This window comes from Belonocnema kinseyi, chromosome 5 (assembly GCF_010883055.1).
Source record: "Belonocnema kinseyi isolate 2016_QV_RU_SX_M_011 chromosome 5, B_treatae_v1, whole genome shotgun sequence".
NCBI lineage: Eukaryota > Metazoa > Arthropoda > Insecta > Hymenoptera > Cynipidae > Belonocnema > Belonocnema kinseyi.
Genome location: NC_046661.1, coordinates 113,747,768 through 113,774,130, shown reverse-complemented (window position 1 = coordinate 113,774,130; position 26,363 = coordinate 113,747,768). Strand labels below are relative to the sequence as shown.

Below are 26,363 nucleotides of genomic sequence, written 5' to 3'. Positions count from 1 at the left end.
GAGCATAATGTCGCTCTCTTTCATATTTCCGTATTTGGCATTATATCTGCTATCAAAGGCGTGTTTTGCCCCACTAAGCAACCCTTGGAGTCTGTCGTAATAGTCACAGACAGATACTTGTGTGTCATTCGTAGATTTACTATTGCATCGAAATATCACTGGTATTTTTTGAGGGGGCAAACCGTTTTTTTAAGTGGGAGAGCAATTCGTTGATTTTGTTGAATTGCTTTTCCTTTAAACTATCCCGGGCCACACCCTTCAGTTTGAAGAGTGAAGCCCTTATAAACATGGGCTCTGTAGATTGTGTAATGAATACGGCTCCATTACAAACATCTTGGATAAATTCTCCTAGTTGAGGTTTCTTTCCGTTAAACTCCGGTACGTGATAGATACTCGTCTACAAGTTCATATTCTCCAATAGGGAGTTCATGGCTAGGCTTGCATCCAGTATGGCGGTAGGATTTGGGATGTTTGGGGTTCCCGTCGTCAGGCCATGGGCAATACTTTAGTTGATTTGGGTGTGATCCATATTGCTCGCCCCAGGTGGACTTCTTTGTCTGGCATTTTTATTGATGGAATCTTTTTTGGACTGTATTTGTTTTATAGTAGTCCCTAGTAACACGTCTGTCCCATATTCTAGTAGAATTTGTTCTATTAGTCCAAAAGTACCTCCTTGGGGTACTGGGATTTCCGAAATTTTTTTTTCGTTATAAACCAGGGTAGCTATTTCCTCCGGAATTCAAGGATGAGGATCATAGCAAGGATGAGAATCTGGAAATAAAGGTCCTTCAGATGAAGACTGCCTGTTGACTACTCAGAGAATCTCTATATCTGAATAGGAATCGATATTAGGGTTCTCTATTATCGTTTCGGTGTCAGAATCAATTGAGGAGTCTATTTCTATAGGCTCTGATTGTCGTCTATTGGTTAGAGCTTCTTCCCTAATAGCCAATCTCCTTTGTTGGATTGCTTTGCCTAATGGGGGGTCAATAGTTATGACCTCTATATTAGCTATGAGTGCTAGTACAGAGACTGGCTTAGCCTGGCGAACTGTCGGTGTTACCTTTAAAATGGGGACGACCTTTTTCACAGGCTTTGTCAGATTGTTGTATATTATTGAGCAAGCAGAGATTTTATGTACAGGAGAGTTTTAAATCGTTTTACTCTTTTTACCACCCCGAATTTTTGTATATTTTCCATCTGATCAGGGTTTATTTTAGGCATGAGGAGTGACGATTTTCAAAATGCAGCATGTCTGCTCAGAACAGTGCGAGAGACGTAGGGAGTAATTGGATCCTATTTCTAAAATACATTTACTCCACCTTTCTTCTTTAAAGGAAGATCGAATGCTCAGACGCTGCGTGATCCTCCCCTCGCTAAAGCGGCAGTTTTGGTCAGCGCGGAAAAGCGGCAATAAGTAATAGAATTTGTATTTCTAAAAAAGAAAATATAACAACCAACTGTAAAATTCAACTGTCGTTTAAAAAAATTGTCTTTTTGGCTTGAAGATTGAACTATTTCTTAAAAAATATTATTACTTGCGGTTGACGTTTAATCTTTTTTGCTTGAAAATTTGAACATTTGTGTGAAAATTCGTATTTTGTATGTTGAAAATTTAACTCTGTGGCTAAAAAATCAACTACTATTTTGAAATTTTTTTTTCTTTTTTCTTTAAAATTCAAATCTTTGGTAATGTATGTGACTGTTTGATTCTATTAATGCAACTATTTGGTTTAAAATGGTCGTGGGGGCTAAAGCGTAGGCTTTGGATCCACTCTGTCGGCTTGCGGGTTCGATTCCCGCCTCGCACTCTGGAAGAGCCTTCGGCGGCCCATACGGACGAACAACTAGCCATCTCCGGAGAGTCGTGACACACCCAGTACCTCTAGAGAAAAAGGTTCTCTAAGTACTTAAGCTGTTGCACATTAAAAGCTTCCATTCCAATCAACATCTTTGTTGAAAATTATCTTTTCGGGTTTAAAAGTCAAATATTTTCTAAAACATCCAACTTTTTATGGCTAAATTAATTCTCCTAATTTGTTAAAACCCGAAATTAATAATGAATTAGTCAATTTTTTAGAAACTAAAGTTCAATTGTATTTTTTTTTAATCTATCCGTATTACCAAAAATTTAACTTAGTATACATTGAATAAAAACTTGCTAAAATTCTAAATGCATTAACATAAATACATCAAATTGCTATTATTAAGTACAATTACCTATTTCAAAGGAAATAATTTCAGTCTTGTCATTAACACCATCAAAAATAAATTAAATTATTGTTTCTTTCTCGTAAAGAGACATGAAACCCAAAATTTTTTCATAAAGCAACGTATTTGCATCTTTCGCCCAAAGGAAGTCCAAATGGTTAAATTCGTTCAGAGGAACTCGAATTTTAGCAACCGGATTTCCCAGTTCTTTATAAAGGCTTTCCACATCCTGAAAAAATGTGCATACATTATCAGTTTTGTATATTTAATTAATGCGTTATATGTTACAAAAATTTATGAAAATTTTGCAGAATTTTGCAGATTTTTTTTGCTTTAAATTTTAAGTTAAAAATTTTTCTAATTTGAAATAAGATTTTGTATAGTTTAACAAAGTACCTTTATATGAGCCAGCCAGTCATTGGCACTGTAATGTAAAATCACAGGTGTTGTGATTAGACTCAAATCGTAATCAGGAGGTGATAATCTTCCATATTTCTTCAAATTGCCACTAAATCCGTAATCATATTGCCTGAAGTAATCTGCAAAAATATTCAGTATTCTAAAAATTATATTGAGTTTTAATTCTTATATAAGGATTTCAAATTATAAACATAAATATACTTTTTTTCATGAGTTGGGAATAGTGGAGAGTTTGTTTTACAGATGCGCCTGCTGGAGTATGGCCCAAAATAGTAGGAAGTAAAGTCTGAGAAAAAAAGATACAAATAAAAAAATTTTTGCACTGATTATTCATATTTTTTATTTTCTATGAACAAATGAATTTACCATATTCATTTGACTTGGATTGAACCCGCTAATCATAAAGAGAAGATTACTGCACAGAGGCTGAAGAATCGAATTTTCGGCACAGAATTTGGATGTAAACTTGTTATAAAATTCTTTTGTTAGACGAAGTTCATACATACCGAAGAATTTAGTCACGAGCTGAAATCATAAACTAATCGTCAATAGGGTAAGACCACTAATTCTTGGCACCTTATACCTATTATTGGCATGCCAAAAACCAAAGTGGATTTCTTTGATTTTGGATACATATTTCATTTCAGTAAATAATAGCAATATGCATTCTATGTGAAAATGATAGTAAAATTAGATTAATTGCGATAACATAGGCTAAAAAAATGTATTATCTACGAAATCAGATAAGGGTGCCAACAATTGGTGATAGGGGGGGGGGGGAGGTGCCAAGAACTGTTACTCTTACCCTATTATGAAATTATTCATAAATATAAAAGAATTAAAAAAAGAATGGTAAAATTTATAGACCGTCCATAAACTACGTTACCTTACCGACATTTATTTTGCGATAACTAAACATTTTAAAAATTAAATAAAAGCACTCAGGAACGTTTTTAAGATTCTCAAATTTTACAAATAAAAAAGAAAATATTTACATACACTTTCCCCTATTTCCTTTTCCCCCCTTTTTCGAAAATTCTTATTTTTTCCTCCTGTTTTCAAGATACTTCCTCTTTTTCTCATTTTCATCATGTTTTCGGTTAAATGCGAACAAAATTAATAGAATTCAAAAAGAAAATCTAACTATTATTGATAAAAAGTTCATATTTTTTGGCTTGATTAAAAATCCTACTGTTTATTTTGAAATTTGATCATTTTGTTGTAAATATAAATATTTAGTTAGGACGTCATGCATTGTGGTCTAAATGCAACTATTTGATAGAAAGTTAAACTACTTTATTAGAAATTCATTTATCGTTGTTGAAGATTCTTCTCTTCGTTTGAAAATTTAACTATTTCATTTTCAAAAAATTATTTTTCTTGTATAAAAAATCATCTTTTGAGTTGAACACTTTTCTTGAAAATGTATTTTTTCGTTGGTGATTCATAATTTTAGTTCTTATGAAATCTTAACTATTTTGTAAACAATTAACTTTGTACAGAAAATTCAGTTTTTGGCTAAATATTGAACTTTTTTGTATATAATTAAACCAAATTCTTGCTTTCAGTCACCCCGTTCTCAGCTTTCCTATAACTGCTGGCTCATGCAGTTTCTCAGGGGAGTAGGGCGAGAGTGGTTTATAAATTATATATATATATATATATATATATATATATAGACATATATTCCAATTGGAAACGAGTCAGGGGGTCCTCACTCTTTACGTTTCTGTCCCCCGAAATCAGACCAAGGTCATTTGGAGGCAACCCCCGACACTTGCCTGAAAGCGAGAGTTTGGTGTAATGTTTTTTGTTTCAACATTAATTTTCTTGGTGGAAAATTAAATTTAGTATAAAATGAATGTACTTTGTTGTAAATTCGTGTTTCTTGGTAGATAATGAACTTTGTTGTTGAAAATTTAACTATATTAGGTTAAATATTAACTTTCTGGTTAAAAATGCAGCTATTTTGCAGAAAATTCGTGAACCATAATGTTAAAATTTCATTTTTTAAATATTTACCTATTTAATTAAAAAGTTTACTATTTTAGTGACAATTTCTTTGGTTAAAAGTTAACTTTTTTATCTGATATTTTAATTATTTAATTTTTCGTTGAAATTGTAGCCTTTAAAAGTTGAAAAAATAATTATTAGGTAGAACAATTCATTTATTTTATTTCTTGAAAATTAACTTTTTAGTTGAAAATTTCACTGTCTTCTAAAAAATTCGTATTTTCGGCTTGAAAATCAAACTGCCTTTATTTGAATATTAATTTTGTTGATAATTCGACCATTTAGTTAAAAATCCATCTTTGTAGGTTTAAAATCCAACTAATTTGATAAATTCATCATATTTTTTGGTTAAAAATCGAACTGTTTTGTTAAAAATTCGTCTTTTTATATTGAAAATTCATATTTCATGATAGAAAAGCCATCTGACTTAGTTCAAGTTCATCTATCTTGGCTAAAAATAAACTTTTATGTTGAAAATTCAACTATTTGTGAAAAAATTTGTGTTTTTTTCTTGAAAATTTAACTAATTCTTTAACAGTTCAACTCATTTGTTGAATATCATTTTTTTTTGCTTGACACTTCCAGTGTTTGCGTTGATGCAACAACATTCTCAAAAATTTATTTATTTATTAATGAAATTTATCTTTAGTAGTAGAAAATCTTTTTTGGTTAAAAATTCAACAATTTTCTTAAATGCAATATATTTCGACTTGAAATCTCAGGACTTAAAAGTATTTCATATTGAATTCCATATAGTATTTTAAGTAAATAGCCCAAAATTGTTAGCGTACTTTTTGACCGACCCCTTAGTAAACGTTGAGCAATTCCATAAAAATATGCACTTAATATAAGTCAGCTTATGTAACAGAATTGCACAAAAAGCCTTAAAACGAGAAATTCCTTTGTCATGTTGTCTCTACTGAGCCGATCACACTGCTTTTTGTAAACATACTTTTCTTGCTTTTGCAGGCTCTTTGTGCAATTCTGTTACATAATTGGCCTTTTTTGACTTTCTGTTTTTAATCATTTATTTTCAAATGTAAAAATATTTTTAGAACAAAATTACCGAAAGTTGGTGATCGATCATCGAAAGAAATCTAAGAGGCGGACTTGTCATGTGTTGACAATAAGCTACAGGAGCTAAGGCATGCATTGAAATAATTTTATCATTATATTCAGGTAATTCAGAAGCCATTACGAAAAAATTTGTAGTGCCTTGACTGTGACCAATATAAAAAATCTTTCTGTTTCCAGTTTTTTCCAAAATGAAGTCGATCATTGCTGGTAGATCTCTTGATCCAATTTCGTGCCAGCTTAAAAAAAGTAATAATCACAGTTATTTAGATTATTATTTAATTATAATGACACTGCCTAATATTAAAATCTATAATCTCAGAAAAAACTTAATTTCAATGTGAGATAATTGTAGATTAGGGTAGTCGAAAAACGCATTGAAAAATGTACCTTTTGAATGTTTATACACATCGCCCGGAAGTTTATTCGAATCTACACAAATATATGTATAAATTATATTTAGAGGTGGTGCAACCCCATGAAGCTGAAAACGTATTTCCCATGAGAAAAAAACAACTTTTTTATACATTTTATTTATAATCGTCAGTATTAGCTAAATCGAGTTGAAACTCAACATTTATTTTCAAAATTAACCATAGAATACAAACAAAATATTACTTTTTAAGTTTTACCCTAATAGGTTTTTTATAGTGTCCCAAAATACCTCCATAAGTAAAAAAATGGGTTTTGCGAGTTTTTAGAGCAATTTATTATTTTAAAACTATTTATTATTATAATTAATAATATTGTCCTTAAATAATTCTGAAAATTGCGGTTTTTCCGAGATTTTTAATTTTTTGTACACGTTTTACTTGGCGTGAGTTAACATGTAATTTAATTTAGCAACAATAATTTTTTGAACAAATTATTATTGTTTATAGCTATCTTCTTCTAAATTACTACTAGAAAGTTGTGGTTTTGTCTGAAATTGTGAACTATTTGTCAATTTTCAACTTGAAGTGACTTAATAATTTATTAGTTAACTATCTTCATCTATATCAATACCAGATAGTTGCGTTTTTTCCTCAAATTTTTAACTCTTAGCCCACTTTTCACTTAGTGAGATAATGATTAATGCAAGTTACCAAAAATAGTTTTTTAAAAGTAGAAAGTGCTGTTTTTTCTAAAATGTTTAACTTTGATTTAACTTTCTAGTTATAAACAAAAAATAAATAAACATTAGATAGAATCATATTTTAAACAATCTCTTTCTTTTTTGTAAATATATTTTTCTGAAATAAAACAGATATTTGAAATATTTTGTAAATTTTCTGAAAGGATCATAGTAAACGTAAATTTTCCTTGAAGCAGTTACTAAGAGCCTCTTTTAAATTTAATATTAATATTTGATATTTTTATCTAATTTGCATTAAATATGAACTCAAAAAGAAAATGATAACATTAGCTGCAGAATGTAGAAAAAACTGCAACTTTCTAGCAATTTTCTCAAGAAGTTGATTATAATCAATAATCAATTGTCTAAACAATTATGTTTCTTAACTTTCATTAATTATTGCTTCACTAAGCAAGTGAAAAGTTGACAAAAAGTGAAATATGCCAGAAAAAACCGCAACTGTCTAACATTGTTATAAACTAAGATAGTTTTTAACAATAATAATTTGTTTAAACAATTGTTGTTTAAGTTTCAATACTGATTAACAAACTTTGAGTGCCGAATTAACAGAAAGTTGAATTTCTCAGACAAAACCGCAACTTTCTAACATTATTCAATGATAATATTATTCACAATAATAACAAATTGTTAAAAGAATTAATTAATTGAACTTTAGTTAATTATTATTGACCTCGCCCTTCTTAAAAATTAGACATAAAGTGGAAAATGCTTAAAAAAACTGCAATTCTATAGCATTATTCTAAGAGAAAATTATTAATAATAATACATTATTTTAACTATCAATATTCTCAACAATAATCAAGTATTACCTCACTGTACTTCAAAATAGAAAAAAAATTGGTAAAGTTTAAAAAATAACCACGACATTCAACCTCTATTCTGAGAGAAAATTGTTAAAAACAATAATAAATTGTTTGGAAAATGTATGTAAACATCTAATTATCAGTTTTGAGTAGCAACCCATGTATTAGAAATAATTTTCATCAAAGAAACGGCAAAAAAAATTAGCGCCAAAAACTCGCAAAACCCGTTTTTTCCTTTATGTGTTTTTTTGCCCTATAAAACAGACTTATCGTTTAATATTTAAAAAGTCATATTTGATTCCTATTCTATAGCTAATTTGGAAGAAAAACGTTTAGTTTCAGTTCGAGTTACCTACTATTCAAAATATTATATTGTACTACGAGAGCGAAAAGTAGACAGTTCCAAACGAGTTACATACATATATATATATATATGTATATAAACTCATAATTAGAGGTTTACATGAATTGTTTAATAATTTATTATTGTTTATAGGAATTCTCTCATAGAAGAGAATTATAAAGTCGCGGTCTTTTTCTGAACATTCCTACCTATTTTAATCTTTTCACTTAGAGTTGCGATATTAATCAATTCAAGTTAACAAGCATGATTGTTTGAACAATTTATTATCAATAATAATATTGTTTTTGAATAATTCTGAAAAGTTGTAATTTTGTATGAAATATTCAACATTTTTTTCAAATTGCTCAATTGTTCAATTAAAATTGTTTCAACAAATTATTATTGTTTATAATTATCTTCTCTATTAATGCTTGATAGTTGCGATTCGTTCTGAATTTTTTAACTTTTTTCCACTTTCACTAAGCGAGGTAATAATTATTATCGCAAATTAACAAACCTAAATTTGTAAATAATTTATTATTGTTTATTATTATGTTCTCATAAATAAGTATATGAAAGTCGCTGTTTTTCCGAACTTTTCAACATACATATTTGAAAGTTTTCAATTAAGGTGAGGCAATAATTTATTCAAGTTAGCAACAGTACTTGTTTTTATATTGTATTATTATTTTAATTCATATTCTCTTTGAATAATGCTAGAAAGTTGGGGTTTTTTTCATAATATTCAATTCTTCATCCACCTTTTACTTCAAGCAAGATAATAATGAATTCAATTTAACGAACCTAATTGTTTTTAAAAAAAATTATTTTTTATAATTATCTTCTCCTATAGTAAAGCTTGATAGTTGTGTTTTTTCTGAAATCTTTACTGTTTGTCCACTTTTTATTTAAGGCGAGGTAATAATGATTGCAGTGTTATACATTTAATTGTTTAAACAAATTATTATTGTTTATAACTATTTTCTCCTATATTCATGTTGGATAGTTGCAGTTCTTACTGATTACAAATTATTATTATTGTTTATAACCTACTTCTCATAGATAATTGCTGAAAATCTGCGCTTTTTTCTAAAAATTTTTAATTTGCTTTGCCTTTTTAGTCATGAACAAACAGGGAATAAACAAAAAGAGAGTGTCAGTTTTAAAACTATCTCTTTCTTCTTTATCAATATAATTTTTTGAAATAAAACATATATTTGAAATATCTCTAAAATTTTCTATATGGATCATAATAAATGTAAATTTTCCTTCAAGTAGTTACTAAGAGACATTTTCTTTGAAAAATTATTAATATTAATATTTAATATATGTTCGTAAATAAAAAGTTGAAGGAAAGCTGAATATTTGGGAAAATCTTTCAACTTTCCAGCATTACTATGAGAGACGATAGTTATAAACAATAATGCAATGTTTGAACAATTCAGTTTTTTAACTTGCATTAATTATTATCTCACTCAGCAAAAATTGCACAAAAAGTTTAAAATTTCAGAAAAAACGCAAAAGTCTAGCATTATTATAGGAGAAGATAGTTATAAACAATAATACTTGGTTCAAACGAGAAGGTAATCATAATAAGATAAGCAATAATAATTTGTTTAAAAAATGATGATTGTAAGATATAATTATTACCTCGCTCTAAGTAAAAATTGGACAAACAGTTGAATATTTTAGAAAAAACTCTAATTAAAAAGTGAATAGAAATGATACATTTTTAGAAAAAATGGCAACTTCCTAAAACTATTCTAAAAGAAATATGTTATGAATGATAATAAGTGGTATGAACTACAATATATTATCTGAGAGTTGAGCATTATTGAAGTATAAAATAAAAATATTATTGTTTGTTTGAAAATAATGGAAAATAATTTTTTCACTGCTTTTATAAAAAAACATCAATTTTACCTGAAGGACCAAAAGTCTTTTTCATTAATGGCAGAATTAAGATGCTTCCTGCAATAAGTATTTCCTCTAACGTTTCCTATCCAAACATCGTATCCAGCATCTGCCAAAATATATCCTACGCCAAAAATTTGTTTTGTAATGTATATTTTTAGATTTGATTTTAACTTAATTCAATGATAAAACATACATTAGTTTTAAAAAAAAATTAACTTAGATACACCTAACATAAATTTTTTTAATTATATGGAATTCAGTATATAAAAGTGCTTTCGAGCATACCAAGGGCTTTTCCTGGTCCCAAAATAATCCAATCAGCTGAACTCATAAAAATTCCATGCAGAAGAAGGACTGCAGGTTTTCCATCGGGATCGGAATTATTTTTGGGACCAGTTATCCTGTGCATTTCCAAAATGTATTTGTCGTAAGTCACCACTGTATGTGTTTCTGGATTGTAGCCATACTTATCAATCAGTTCCACCTAAAAAATATTAAAAATCTATTTTTATTTTAAAAAAATTATATTGAACAATACTGATTATTATTTTCTGCTCGTTATGTTCTATATATTTTTTAAACCTTTTACATTTCAATTAATTTTTTAATATTTGCAAATTTGTTCATGAATTTTAAATATTTCGCGACATTTTGAATATTTTATGATAATTGAAAGAAATTGTACTTAATTTTAAAATATTTCAAGGTGTTCATGGGATTTTAAGGAATGGCAAGGAATGTCACGGGATTTTAATGAATTTATGAGATTTCGAAGATTCCAAAGGAATTTAAAGGATGTCATGTATTATTTTCTATTCGAGATGTTCTATTCTTATCGAATTTTATATTTTAATGAATTTTTTTAAATTCTCAAAATTCTTAATGAATTTTAAATATTTCGCGATATTATGGATATTTTATGGAACAGTGAAACCCTTAAATAGCCCTCCCGTCTATAGCCCTTTAGAGAAATAACGCCGCACTGTAGATAGGTGTAACAGGATCTGCGCGGGATGCGCGGAATCTGCTGTTGCCACTCAGGAAAGCACTCAGGCATGAACAAACAAAAGCGGAGCGAGCTATAGCGAGTTAGTTCCCACCCACCGTCAAATCCAAGATCGGCGCTATAGAAGAAGTTCACTGTATTTGAAAGAAATTTCAGATAATAAAAAATATTTCAAGGAATTTTAAGCAATTTTACGGGATTTTGTGAGATTTCGAATCTTATATAACATTTGAAAAGAATTTCGCATGATTTAAAAACAACTCACGAAATTGCAAGGTTTTTTATGAGATTATGAGGAATATCAAGAAATTTCACGGGATTTTAAAGATTTTGAGTGATTACTACGTTTCCTAAAGATTTAAAGGATGGAGAATCTAAAAAATTTTACGCCATTTTAGAAGGTTTCAATTACACCAAACTCTCGCCTTCAGTCGATTGTCGGAAGTTGCCTTCAAATAGCCTTAGACTGGTTTCGGGGGGATGGAAGCGCAAACAGTGAAGACCTGATTTTAAAGAAGGGATTACAATTTTTTTAATGTTTTGGGATTTCAAAAGTTTCATGACGGTCTAAAGATTTTTTTTTAAATTGAAAAGATTTCATGTGATTTGATAAACTTTACGTTCGTTTCGAAGATTTAAAGGACTCTTAAGAGCCCGAGACCAAATCCTAATATTCGGCAAGTCTTCCCTGCATGCTCTGTCACGAAAAATAAAGTTCTGCGCGAGGTCGGAAAGAGCTTTTTAGTCCTCGTTTTTCCTCGAAAACGTTCGAAAATTGCGAATTCGGAAATAAGTAGGCTTCCGCGAGCATTAAAGAGGCTTTAGCGAGCGATTGTGAAACATTGAATATTTGTTTGAAACCTCGCTACGTGCTCGCTCAATACTCTAAAATAACCGGCGCGAACTCGGTTTGACCTCGCGTAGAACTCTATTTTTCGTGACAGAGCATGCAGGGAGGACTTGCTGAGTATTATGATTTTGCCTTTGGAGATTTTAAGGAATTCCAAGGCATTACAAAAAAATGTCGAGAAATTTCACGGGTTTTTAAATATTTTTGAGGATTTCTAGGATTCCAAGAGAATTTCAAGGATTTAATGGAATTTATTAAATTTCAAGCCATTTTAGAAGATTTCAAGCAATTTCAAGGCATTAAATAAATTGTGAGAAATATCATAAAGTAATAAAGAGTTACAAGATTTTGATTTAAAATAATTCAAAAGTTTTCATTTAATTTCGAGAGATTTCATGGGATATCAATGAATTTCAAAAAATTTTATGGCATTTTGATGTTTTTTTGTTGAGATTTGGCAAGATTCCTCAGATTACAAGAGAATATAAAGGATTTCGTCGTATTTTGAGAACTTTAACGCCGTTTTAGAAGATTTAAAGTAATTTGAAGTAATTGTATGGGATTTTAAGGAACTTCAAGGGATTTCACATTTCACAAGATTTCATATTATTTTAAAGATTCCAAAAGAATTCAAATATTTCTAAGATTGTACACACAAATGATTTCAGGTAATTCTCAAATATTCCAAGAAATATCAAAAATTGAAAGGAATTCCAAAGGATTTTTTAGAAAAATCAAGAAATTTGAAAAGTTTCAAAAATTTCTTAGGATATTTAAAAAATCCAAAGAACAAAAAATAAAAAAATGAAAATGTTTGTGTTTCAAAATATTTCAAGAAATTGTACGTACTATCACACAAAATTAAAAAAAACTATAATATTTCCGCAATTTGCAAGCCCTCTGGTTAAATTATTTTAATAAAGAATGCATTTAAATTAAATATTCTAAACCACTTTTTACATGGGACTTCTGTAACTGACATCTACCAACATCTAAGCTATTCAAGGGTTCCCATCCATGATAAAAATAATCAGTTTTTTAACATAGCACGGACACGAACCTTGGACAGGTCTCGAATTCGGTAAATGTCGGCAACAGAAATCTCAAATTAAAGTTGGATAAATGTATTTCAAATTCCTAAAAACTTACAGTTGTAAGTTTAGCATCGTCACTGGGTTCCTTTAAAGCTTTCACAATATCTTTCACATCCACTTTATCCAGGAAATCCAAATATTCCACTTCTGGAATCAGTGTTGCTCTCATCGATGAAATAAATAAGAATAAAGCAATTGCAACAAATTTCTTATTAAATCTGAACATCGTGATATAAATGAGTCTTCAAATTACTTTCTTCTCGTATATCCGATCAATTTATAGTCGAGAATCTGCGCTTTTCAATGTTGTATAGTTGTCGATTGTGTAGAAATCCTCAAAAATTTCTATTTATCTTTGTGTAATCTTCACCTAATCGACACAATAATCACAATTGATAAAAAAAACTCTGCCTGATTTTTAAAATGCAATCAATCCGTGTCAAATATTTTAAACCCCCCAGGATTCTACTTTTAATTGCACATTTAACAGTTAGGAAATAATGACATGTTCAAGTATTATTGAGTTAAAAAAAACATCATTGTTACGAAGATTATTATTGGCAAAGATTCAATGACACATATGAATAATCGACTCATCATCAATCATTTGAGGATTATCTACTTTCCTAAGAAAAAAAGTTCACAACATTTTTGCATAATTTCCTCTCTTCAGTTACAATAATTATTTTTTGAATCTGATTTAGTTTCGAGTTTTTGAAAATGGAACTAATTTTAAAAAAATGCTTTGTGGATGAAAACTTTATATCATCTAAAAAAAAAAGTAGAACGGAATTATCGAAAGTCCCGTAATCAATTTGGTTGACTACCTGATCGGTCATACTGCGTGACAATTACTTCAAGTGCATGTTTTCAGTTTTTCTTTTTTAATTTTCAGGAATTCTTTTGAATGAAATTTCCGAAAGAGGAATTTTAATTCTAAACATTTATTACTAATTACAAAAATTTACATTGTGAATCATTCTTAATTAATAAAGACAGTAATTTCTGTTCTCAACTTTTTGATCACATGTTTTGAAAAGATTTCATAAATGTTAAACGAATTGTAGACGATAAATGCATGTTTCTTAAAATTTCAGGAAAAATTTACACTGATATTTTATTTCAAAACCTTAATTTTCTAAAAAGATTTAAAACCATTTGAAAACCTTTCGAACAGTTTCCTAAAATTTCGTGAAAGAATGCAGAAGATTTTAAAACAAAATTTCGCAATTTGGCAAGACTACAAAATTTTACAAAACATTCGAATAAGTGTAAGAGATATTTGGAATTTTTTAAAACTTACAAAAATAATCTTTAACATTAAAATATTTTAATCAATTTGAAAGAAAATTTAGATTTTTAAAGGTTTCAAACATAAGATTTAGAAGCTTTTTCAGAATTTTCAAGGGTTTCAAGAGAATAAAAGAATTCTAATTAGATTTCTCAAACAATTTAAAATAATTTTTTTTACCTAATTTATAATAGGAGGGTATTTATGAAGATTTCAAAATATTCCAAAAGATTTTTAAATTGTTAAAAAGAAATCTGGAAGAATTTTAAGCAATTTTTGTAATTTTGCGGAATTTGTTATAAATTTGAGGAAAAATTTAAATGGTTTTAAAACATATTCAGAAGTTAAGAAAATTTTAATGATTAAATATTTCAAAATATTTCAACCAGTTTACAGCAAAGTGTAGATTTTTAAATATTTCAAAATAATATGTTGAAGCTTTTTAGGAGAATTTTAAGAGAAGATTGGAATAGATTTGATAACATTAGAAAAAATATTCAAAATTGTCAGAAATTAATCCGAAAGATTTTAACAAAATTTTAATAATAATTCAGCTCAGTTTAAAATATATTTACTAATTTTACAATTTTTGAAGAGAATAAAATTATTAATAAACTTTCAGAGATTTCCGAAAATTGATCATATATTTTGTTAAGGGTTTCTAATCGTAAAATTGTTTTAAATGCCCTTTAAAATTACGTAAATTATCCCTCAAACTTGGTAAAATGCTGTAAAATAAGAAAAAAATGGTTTGGAAATTCTCCAGATACTTTTTCGACATATCTGAAATCTTGAAAAATCATTTTGTATTTTCTCGACAAATCTAAATCTTTTTTACCTTGACTAAAAATCTTTTTTGGTTGAAACTTCGTGATTTTCATAACAATACTTTATTAAATAGCTTTGTCTAAAATACATTCGTTTGGTTGAAAATATATTATTTTAAATCAAAACTATTTTCTTTGGTTAAAAATGTATATCCTTTGTTGAAAATTCATTTCTTTATCAATTTAATTGATTTATATTTTAAATAAAAATCTTTTTGGTTTAGAATATCAACCATTAAATTTTTCTGAAATTTTTTATGGGAATAATTATAGCATTAATTAATATTGAAATATTGAAACATCTGGCACAAAAGTACAAAAAAAAATAGATAAATTTAAAAGAAGTTTTGTTTAGTATTGTGGTAATAATCGATATGCTTCACCTGAAATTGGTATTTTTATGTCAGAAATTGAAACTTTACTTCCCCAATCATTATAGATTTCGAAGAAGATTTATCAGCAGTGAACGATTTAAGGTTACAGTGTTGGTTTGCATTGAATATTGGTATTTTTGAACAAAAATCCTCTAATTTGCATCTGATTTCGAATCTTTTATTAAGTGTCGGAAGTTGGTATTTTGGAACAAATATTAGACGCTTTCATTGTCTATATATTGTAAAAAGTATGATATATGAATTCTGAAGTTAAGATATCAATTTTTGTCAATTATAAAAAATGTTCTTCTTGCTTTCCTTTTCTATCATTTAAGGTAGTAAATACTATAAATTAGGAACATTTTGTATTAATATTACTATTTATTTTATATTATAATTTTTTTCAATTGTGAAAAGAAAAAATAATAAACTCGCATGTATACTTTCCAGTGCGAAGATATAATTAATATATTTGCAATCTGTATCAGAAAGGCGTAGTAGAGCTAATAATATCTTATATTAAATTGTTTCCCCTTCTACCTGTACACTTCATAAATGTAACATTCAATGACAGGCAGAAAGAAAAAAGTGGAAGATAGATGATTCAAGTTTTTTCCCTGGCTACAGGTAATGTAACATTTCAAATTTCATCATTATACATGAGATTTTAGCAGCTGATTAATTCACGTGTTTAAATTGGGAATCAATGTCAATCGACAATAATGTTAAACGGCCTACTTACCACATTCAACAATCAAAATTTCAATCAAATTTTCCTGAGAAATCAAATGCGTCTTTAAATATTCTTAGTTGAAAAAATTCTTTTTAAATATTATAATATTCTAATAATAATAAATAATACGACCTTGATGTTTGCCACAGGTGTAGGTTTAAAACATATGTAATTAGTTTTGAAGAAAACTAACAGTCGTATCGAAAAACTAAAAACACTCCTGGATTCATCTTCGAACCGTCTAAGTGTTTCTTCAACTTAAAAAATTTGTTAAACAATTGCAGAACTGTAAAAAATGATGTAATTGTTTAAAAAATTGTTTGAACAAAAAATACCAGACCTAAATATTGCAGAGATATTTAGTTCTGTTTCTAGTTGATCTATACAACTCTTAGTCTTTTTTATTCAATTACAAAATTACAAAATTTAGTTTTTCGATACGACTATTAATTTTTTTTAAATTAATTACATAAGTTTCGAATACTCTCACAATCATTAAATATTGATGTCATAAAATACTTAGATTACATTACAAGAAAAGATATTTAGGAGTTTTTGAAATTTGGAAGAAATGTGAAATATTTGAACAATTTTCAAAAATACTTACAAGTTTTAAAATATTTTTAATGTATATAAAACCTCTAGAAGGCTTTAGAGTCCTCTACTCTATTGTTGAACCTTCTATTATTTGTCAATGATATAAATTTTTTTGTACATTTTTTCCTTAAATTCTGAAAAGTTTTTTTTTTTAAATTATCTTGAAATCTTTTAGATTCTTCTTTGGAAATTTTAGAATACATTTGAAATGGTTTGAAATATTTTAAATGTCCTCTTAAAATTTATTTCTAAAAATAAAAAACCATTTTAATTTTTCCTCGGAAGCTAAAGAATTTTTTTCATTTTCTTGAAAGCTTACAATATTCATCAAATATTGTATAACTTTTTATTAATTTTGAATCATTTAAAAAGTTTTGAGTATCTCTTAAACTTACTCAATTTCATTGTAAAGTTATGTGTGATAGCAAAATTTTTCTAAAGTTTTAGTAAATAATCTAAAATATTTTGTAATTATTTTTAATTTGCTCTTAGAATGCATTAAGAAAAACATGTCATTTGAAATTTGCCCATGAATCTTAAGAATTTTTCTTTCATTCTCCTGACGTTCTGCAAAATTGAGTTAACATAAACAATTTTGAAATCCTTAAAATCTTTCCAAATTGTTAAAATTTAAATGTTCTCTTCTAAATAATGTTTAAACAAAATTTTCAATAAGTTTTATGATGAAGTAAAGTTATTTAGTAACCTTTTTTTTGAAACAATAAAAAATGTTATGTACTAGAATCAAAAACACCCCCCCTCCAATAACATATCTTAATGAAACAAGACCTCCCCTCCCCCTATATTACGTAATATGTGAACGCTCCCATTCAGACTGTTTGCTGCATGCAGTTGGTTTCGTAGAGATGCTTTTTTTATTTATTCTGATTTTTGTTTGGTTCATATCATTAATTTAAGTTTATAAAAACATAGGAGAAATCGTATAAAATTGATAATATATATATATGAAATTCTTTGTGATCAATCTTAAATCATTAAGATTGTACAACAATATTAAATTAATAATTGGTAACTAATATTTTTTGAATAAAGAAGAAGCTTTTAATATTTTTGACTTCTTATATTAGTTTTAGTGGGTTCAGTATAAATAATAAAATTACTTGTACAGCTTCTTAATTTTCAAATATTTTAATACTGTAAATTAAACATTTTTATATCTTACTTAAGCAGCTTTCAAATTGAAAACTTCATCATTAAATTATTTCAAACTGGAGTCGTGTAAAGTTAACCAACTCTGAATTGGCCCGGGTTGAAATTTTTAACCTATTTAAGCCCTGCATAATTCCAAATAGAAACTGTTTTAGTCCTGTTTTAAACCCGTTGAACCCTCGATGCCATCTTTTAGTTCTCTTGGGGCCTATGTAATTATTCTGTATTTATACAGGGTGGACACGCTGGGGCTTACATGTATGGCGAACTTGAATCCTACCCGAATTGCAAAATAGCAGGGGAAAAGCCATTGTACAAGGGAATTTTCTAATTTCGCGCCTTTAAAGTTGCATTCGGATCGGCTATTCGGTCAATTCCGTGCATCTTCGGATAAAGTTTATCGGAGTTTCCATGGTTGTGTTCGAAATATCAAATGGATACAAGAGTCAACAAATAGGTTATGTTATGTAGTAATTACAAATAATAAAAGTGTTTAATTAATAATGAAGTGAGACATGTGGACTGAGAAGTAAACGTCAATTCTTTTCTGTGCCAATAAAATTATTTAATGGCTGCTGAGTGACAAATACTATAAAATAGGAATAATATTCTATGCTTCCAGTGGGCGAGGAGTGAATTATGTTTAACGCTTATTTGCGGCATAAAAGATTAATGTTATGAATAGGCAGGATATATTTAAATAAAGTGAATATAATATTACATGCAAAAACTTTAAATTGACATTACCTATATTTACTTACAGCGATTAGGGCAATAAGGTGAAACTAAACATAACTTCGAAGTAATGACAGATTGGCCCCACATGTTTATTATACTTTAGATTGATTATTCTTCGCCAAAGAAATGTTTTGTGGTTTTGTGCGTTTATTACTGACAGTGTCGGTAGTAATAATTTAAACAATAATTACTTGTTAATCATTTTAATAAGGAACACATTATTTCTGAATTTCTGAATTTATTTCCATTGTTTTTTTCACAGATCGATCCTAGACGAACTACACATCAGGAAATGCAGATAGAATTGGTGCATTTCAGCTGGTGCATTTCAATCAACATTATTGGAAAATCGTAATCTCTGGACCGTATCCCAACACTAGGGATTGATCAGCCTAAAATTAATTCTGAGTCATTTTGATTGTATGGGCGTATTAAAAAGATATCTCGAAGCAATATAACTTGCACGAATTTTAATTCATAAATTTTCTAGGGATTTTTTTTATTTTAGAAAATGTTTTTGCTGGATCTCATCTCAAAATTTGGTTTGATCAACCACTGACATAAATTAGAGGCTCGCTGAGGACACGAGTGTATCAGAAATAAATGTAAAAGCGAAATTTTAGGGCGGAATTTTTATTCCATTTTTTTGTAGAAATTATTCCTTTTTTCAAAATTGCTATCTCTGGGTCTGATTTACAAATTGGCATTTTATCAGCCCCTAAAATTAATTCTGTCGTTTTAATGGAATAGGTGTATCAAAAAGATATCTGAGCAGTTTGCCTTGCTCAAATTTTAATTAATAAAATCATTAGGGAGTTTATTTATTTATTTATTTATTTTAGACCTCAAACAAATAAATAAAATTAACATTTCGAGTAGCTTTGAATAACACTCCAAGGTTTTTATTTTCTGATAAGATACCAATAATGTATGAATTTAATTTTTAGACCTGATAAAATAGATAATTGTAGAATAATTTCGGAAAAAATTGGAATAAAACTTCTGGCCTAAAATTTCGCTTCTGCATTTCTTTCCTATACACTTCTATCCTCAGCGAGTCTCTTATTTTTTCCAGTGGTTGATCAAACCAAATTTTAAGATGAGGTCCAGAGAAAAAGTTTTCTAAAATAAAAAAAAAATCCTAAAGACTTTATTAATTAAAATTCGGGTAAGTTAAATTGCCTGGAAACAGATAAATTTTTAACCGCATAGTACAAAATATTGACCTGTAGTTTATAAAAATAAAAAATATTGATTTGTATTTCTTGAAACGATTCAACAATATTAACTTGCAGGTTCTGATGATAAGAAATATTAACTTTAAGTTTTTAAAAATAAAAAATGTAGTGACTCGTACTATTCGGAGACATTTTTTACACCAAGCAATTATTTATCCTAAATTGCAACCAAATCCAATGCCGATATAAGAATTTCTATGAACAGTTGACGTAGAGTCCACCTACTTTACCTTGCATTATTTTTGTTAAAAGTAGGTCGTCTTATTACGAAATTACGGTACGAAGAGGCAAATTTTTTCCGTACTGGTAGAAAGGGGTCAATAATAATTATTCCAAATTATGAATTTTTTAGCATTATTTTGAATTGATCATACGCCAAAAGAAAGGGGTCGACATTCAAAGACCAGAACTCAACTCTGCCGTGATTTCAGAAAAGACCGTTAACTGCAAAATCAACGAAGCCGAGAAAATCGACGAAAACTGTTGGAATCTTTATTCACGTGTATCGCGGATTCTAATTCATTTTCTGCCGTTTTTTGTGGTTCTTGACTAAGTTGCATATAAACTTTTCATTTTTGCAAAAAAAATATTTAAAAATGTTAATTAATTATCTAAAATGCAGTTAACGGTGTTGAGTAGGATGCTAAAATTAAGAAAACGCCGTAAATAGCAGTTACGTCTCTCTTCGAATCACGAACATTAGAAAAAGGCCTGCCGTAATTTGAGAAAACGCCTTTTTACGGCAAAAGAATTTCGTAGCTCAAAATAAATGCAGTTACAGCGTTTCTCGAATTACATACCTTTTTCTTGGGGTTTGATGATTCTGGAGAACGCTGTAAGTGCGTATGGACCTCTTCGAAATAACGAAGGTTCGACATCACCGTCCGGTAATTTAGTAAAGTCCGTGTCTGCCCGTTGCAGCTTTTTCTCGAATTTTTCTGTGACGTCCATGATTTGAGCCTGCAGTTAATGGTCAGTTACGGCCTCCTTCCAAGTCACGACTCGCCAAATTTGGCAGTTAACGGCGTTTTCCCGAAATTTAGCAATAATTATTTAAAAAGTTATTAGCAATTTAAAAAAATTATTTTAATAATCAGGTGCATCTTTTCTTCACGATTCCAACGATATAAAAAACTCATTTCTCGATTCTTTACAGTTAACGGCGTTTTCTCAAATCACCGCAGACTTGTGAAGGGTCATATGTCATTTCTTGGTCATTAAGGGTCATTGGTTACACTTGAATGCTCAAAAGTGAGAGATCATAGGCCAAAGTATTGTACACAGTGTGCTCTAATTAATACTTTTACTGTCAACCATTATTTCGTTCATAAATTTTGTTACAAAAACAATTCTTTTAAAATTATTGGATTTACCACCCTTCTCACTGAAATCACTGTTTCCTTTGGTTATTAAATCCCAAAGATCCAACTTCGTTAAATAAAACAAAATCATTCACCAGGTGCTTTATGAATGATATCCCTAGGAGATGAAGAAGGTGGCCTCGAAGATATTTCTACGTCAGGGTGAGGATATTGAGTAACAGGATAATAAGAATCAGTATCTTGAAAATTTATATTATATGTACCAACATTTTCAGAATTTATATTGGAAATTTCAGTATTTTCAAAATTTATAGTATAAGAAGCGCTACGTTGAGGATCACGATGTCGAGAAACAGGATGTTGAGGACCAGGATGTTTATGACTATGATTTTGAGGCCCGAGATGTTTCGGATCAGGAATTTGAGGGACAGGATTTTGAAAACTAGGATACTGAAGAGCAGGATGAAGAGGTCCTGGAGGCTTAGGAAGTATAGGTAAAAATGTTGTCATTGCAGACTGGATCCGAGAATCAGGATGTTGAGGATGAGGATTTTGAAAACTAGGATACTGAAGACCAGGATGAAGAGATCCTGAAGGCTTAGGAAGTATAGGTACAAGTTTTTTATTTGCAGCATAAATCATTCTAGGGGTTTTAGCTTTGCCTTCCGTTATATCTCGGTTTAAGTCTAATTTCCGGCCTCCTTTTCTTATTCTAAGATCTGTAGAATCTGAAAAAAGGAGATTTGATTACTAAGCGATTTTGCATCTGAGTTGTATGTATATTATTTATAAAAAAAGTAGTTATTCACTACACTGTTAAAAATGTTTGGAAGTCTACAATACTTTTACAAGACTTCTACAGCACAAGCGTAAAGTGAAATTGCAAACATCGCATTGGAATGACGAAATTGCAATAAATGTATTGTAAGTGTTGTAAATAAAAAGTTACCGTCTAACATTCCAATACATGTATTAGAGCGTTTGTGAAACAAAAATTTTGCACAAGGAAATCACGGAATTAATGTAATTCAAGGAATTCACCGGCTTGAAAGAATTCCAGGAATTCATGATATTCACGAAATTTAAGACGTTCGCGGAATTCATCTAATTAAAGGAATTCACGAAATTTATGGAATTCATGGAATTGATAGAATTCAAAGAATTCCAAGAAATTCATGGAATTTATGGAATTCAGTGAATTGATGGAATTCAAGGAATTAACTGAAATCACGGAATTCACGGAATATGTTTAATTTTATGGAATTCGCAGAATTTGTGGAATTCACGTAATTCATCCAATGCATGGGATACACGGAATTCATTAAATTCATGTAATTTACGTTATTAAAGGAATTCACTTTATTCAAGGAATTCACGAAATCAACGGTAAGCACGCAAGTCACGGAATTCAATAAACTGACTGAATTCATGCAACATCCGGAATTTACGGCATTCACAAAAAATGGAAATCAAGGATGTCATGGAATTGATAGAAATCAAAGAAGTCTTAAAAGTCCATGAATTCAATGCATTCCGTAATTTTGTTGGATTTTATTAACTGATTTAAATTTACGAATTCCTTGAATTTGGTGAATTCCATGAATTCCGTTTATTAGATGAATTCCGCGAATCCCACGAATTCCGTGAATTCCATGAATAATTAAATTCCACACATTCCTTAAAGTCCATGAATCCTATGAATTGCGTGAATTTCATGAATTTCTTGGGTTTCATGAATTGTTTGCATTCCTTAAATTCCGCGAATTCCTTGATTTCCTTAAATTCTTTGGATTCCATAAATTCCTTTAATTCATAAACTCCGTAACTTCCATGAATTCAAGAAATTTCATTAACTCATTGAATTTCATGAATTCCTTGAATTTCGCGAATTCCGTAAATTTTGCGAATTCCATGAATTCCTTAATATTCACGAATTCTGTATATTCCATAAATTCCACGAATTTAGTGAATTATATGAATTCTAGAATTCAGTGAATCATATGAATTCTCGAATACCATAAAATCAGTTAATTCCATGAATTCCGTGAATTTATTGAATTTCTTGAGTTCCTTGAATTCTTTGGATTCCGTACATTACTTGATTACCGTGAATTCTTTGGATTCCGCCAACTTCATGAATAGAATGAATTGCGTGAATTTGTTAAATGGCGTGATTTTCGTAAAACACTTAAATTCCATGAATTCTTTGAATTTAGTAAATTTCTCGAATTTCGTGAATTCCTTGAATTCTGTTAATTCCATAAAATCCGTGAATTCCTTGAATTTCATAAATTCTGTGAACTCCACGAATTCCTTAAATTCCATGAATTCAACTATTGAAAAAATTGTTGAATTCCCATAAATATAAGGCGCCATACCATTACCAGCAATTGGAAACTACAATATTATTTATTGTAGCGTTATCTTGCGTCTCGGAAATAAATTCCAATATATGTAGTAGAAGTTCCCAACAGAAATTTTTAACAGTCCAGTTACTACCATTCAAAGCTTTCATTTATTAAGATTTTTAATTTAAGATCGTGCAACATTCAACAAGGTGTTTGAAATTTAGTAATTTTGAATGTTACCAAAATTTACAACTGGAGCAGAAGCCTGCTTCTTCGTTCCTTTATCATCATTATACTTTTCTGAAGAACTTGAATCTGTAAAAATACAATAAAAAGTTGCTTTTTAAATTTCAAATTTATCAACAATTGCCATGATTTTTTTAAATATATATTATCCATATTTGGAGAAATTAAAATAATCTCATCAATTCATAGAATTATACGTACTGGCGTAATTAAGGAGTAACGTAAAGGTGAGGAGGAGTATACCAGCTACCCTCATTTTCTTCAGATAAACTAAGCTGATTTTTTTTTTAAATTTTAATATGCGGTGCGCAATTATGAAATCAGACGCAGGTTACCTATATTATATTACAAGTTTTATTGTAGAAATTACCATGCTTTGTTTAAGTCATTTTATATCTTGATAAGGAAGAAACTGATTTTATGGAATACATTTGTATACCTCTACTTAAGCATTATGGTTTTAGCAAACTTTTCCGGTATTATTGATTTATTATTCTACTCGATTAGATAAAATATTTACTAATTTGATAGTAGAAGTGTAGTAATTGCTCCGTGTGAGTGTATACATTTATTTAGGTACATTAAGCTAGCACCTCCACAATCGAATTTTTGAATTTTTTAAGCTCAGACTTTTGGGCTTTTTTTGGGCTTTTTTGGGCTGCAATAAAAATTTTTGGGCTCCTTTACTTTTTTCAAAAAATCAATTTTCTTGTGGAGGTGCCAGCTTACATTAACCCAGCACCTCCACTTCTTTAAATCACTAAATAATAAAAATACAATTACACCAGACTTTTGGGCTTTTTTTGGGCTCTTAAAATCCGCAAAAAAAATTTTCCCCAAACCAAACCTTAACTTCCAAAATCAACCCCCTTCAAAAAATTGAAAATTTTCAGTTATTTATTAACGGGATATTTTTTGGCTTTTTTTGGGCTCCCAGAAAATACCCACTTCGATTTTTGGGCTCCAACCCTTACAGTAAAAAATTAACCCCATTGTAACACGCAGATATGAAATTGTCAAAAAATAACTTTTATTACATTTTAGAGCTTGAATAAAGTCTCTGATTTTTGGGCTCCTCGAAAATACACGCTACGATTTTTGGGCTTCAACCCTTAACGTCAAAAATCAACCCACGTAGATACAACTTTATTAAAGAATGAATTCTTCTAGAATTTTTCAATGGAAATACAGTCTCTGATTTTTGGGAACCTCGAAAATACCCGATATGATTTTTGGGCCTCAACCCTTAACATCAAAAATCAACCCCTCTCTTCCACGTAAATACAACTTTGTCTGGAAATAAATTTTTCTAGAATTTTTCAATGGAAATACAGTCTCTGATTTTTGGGCTCCTCGAAAATACACGTCACGATTTTTGGGCTTCAACCTTTAACGTCAAAAATCAACCCCTCTCTACCACGGACATACGAATTTGTCAAAAAAACAACTGTTTTCAGAGTTTTACAACAGGAATACAGTTTCTGATATTTAGGCTTTCCGAAAATACTCTCTACTATCTTTGAGCTTCAACCCTGAAGATAAAAAATTAACCCCTCTCTATAACGTACATACGACTTTGTCAACAAATAATTTCTTTTTTAATTTTACAATGTCAATAGAGTCTTTGATTTTTTTGCTCCTCGAAAATACACACTACGATTTTGGGATCCAACCTTTAACGTCATGAATGAACCCCTCTCTGCCACTGTAAAAAAAGATTTCTGTAAAATTACAAAGTTTCGGAAAATTAAATATTGTATCATTGTAAATATCACACTCCACTGTGTGATTTTACAAAAATATGTGAAATTACATCCTCTAGCGATGTAAATAAAAGGACCCTCGAACAGCAGTGTAATATTACACTACAACAGCAGTGTTATTTATCGATGCCTTCATCCTTCAATTTTGGAGCATTTTCATTTTTAATGCGAGGAAATTGACAGCTATGGTTAACTTTTTTGACAGCTTTAACACAAAGTAGACTGAATCTGAGCTATCCCTAATTTGCCTTTTACATTTTCTGCTATTGTAACGGAAAAAATGCGGATATTCAAATCGTAGCGTGTATTTTCGAGGAGCCCAAAAATCAGAGACTGTATTTCCATTGAAAAATTCTAGAAAAATTTATTTGCAGACAAAGTTGTATTTACGTGGAAGAGAGGGGTTGATTTTTGACGTTAAAGGTTGAAGCCCAAAAATCATATCGGGTATTTTCGAGGAGCCCAAAAATCAGAGACTGTATTTCCATTGAAAAATTCTAAAAAAATTTATTTGCAGACAAAGTTGTATTTACGTGGAAGAGAGGGGTTAATTTTTGACGTTAAGGGTTGAAGCCCAAAAATCATATCGGGTATTTTCGAGGAACCCAAAAATCAGAGACTGTATTTCCATTGAAAAATTCTAGAAAAATTTATTTGCAGACAAAGTTGTATTTACGTGGAAGAGAGGGGTGGATTTTTGACGTTAAGGGTTGAAGACCAAAAATCATATCGGGTATTTTCGAGGAGACCAAAAATCAGAGACTCTATTACCATTCAAAAATTCTAGAAAAATTGATTTTTTGACAAAGTAGTATCTACGTGGGTTGATTTTTGACGTTAAGGGTTGAAG

The 26,363-nt window shown here is 29.4% G+C and overlaps 1 protein-coding gene across 1 annotated transcript; it reads right to left on the bottom strand.

Annotated features, from left to right (window-relative positions):
• Positions 1-2,272: 2,272 nt before the first annotated feature.
• On the bottom strand, positions 2,273-20,785 carry LOC117173843 (lipase 3-like). Its single transcript, XM_033362490.1, has 9 exons — positions 20,635-20,785; positions 12,922-13,013; positions 10,202-10,400; positions 9,923-10,037; positions 5,711-5,957; positions 2,998-3,156; positions 2,833-2,917; positions 2,608-2,750; positions 2,273-2,440 (listed from the first exon to the last, which is right to left on the bottom strand). Exons 1-9 carry the CDS (start codon positions 20,783-20,785, stop codon positions 2,273-2,275), a joined length of 1,359 nt encoding a protein of 452 aa, XP_033218381.1.
• Positions 20,786-26,363: the final 5,578 nt, after the last annotated feature.

Bases quoted from the DNA above. Each gene is read 5' to 3' on its own strand.
- LOC117173843 (XM_033362490.1), bottom strand. From the start codon at position 20,785: ATGGACGTCACAGAAAAATTCGAGAAAAAGCTGCAACGGGCAGACACG. The intron at 10,038-10,201 runs GTATGCTCGAAA...TTTTTGGCGTAG, and splicing joins GGGACCAGGAAAAGCCCTTG to GATATATTTTGGCAGATGCT. The intron at 2,751-2,832 runs GTATATTTATGT...ATATTTTTGCAG, and splicing joins TTCCCAACTCATGAAAAAAA to ATTACTTCAGGCAATATGAT.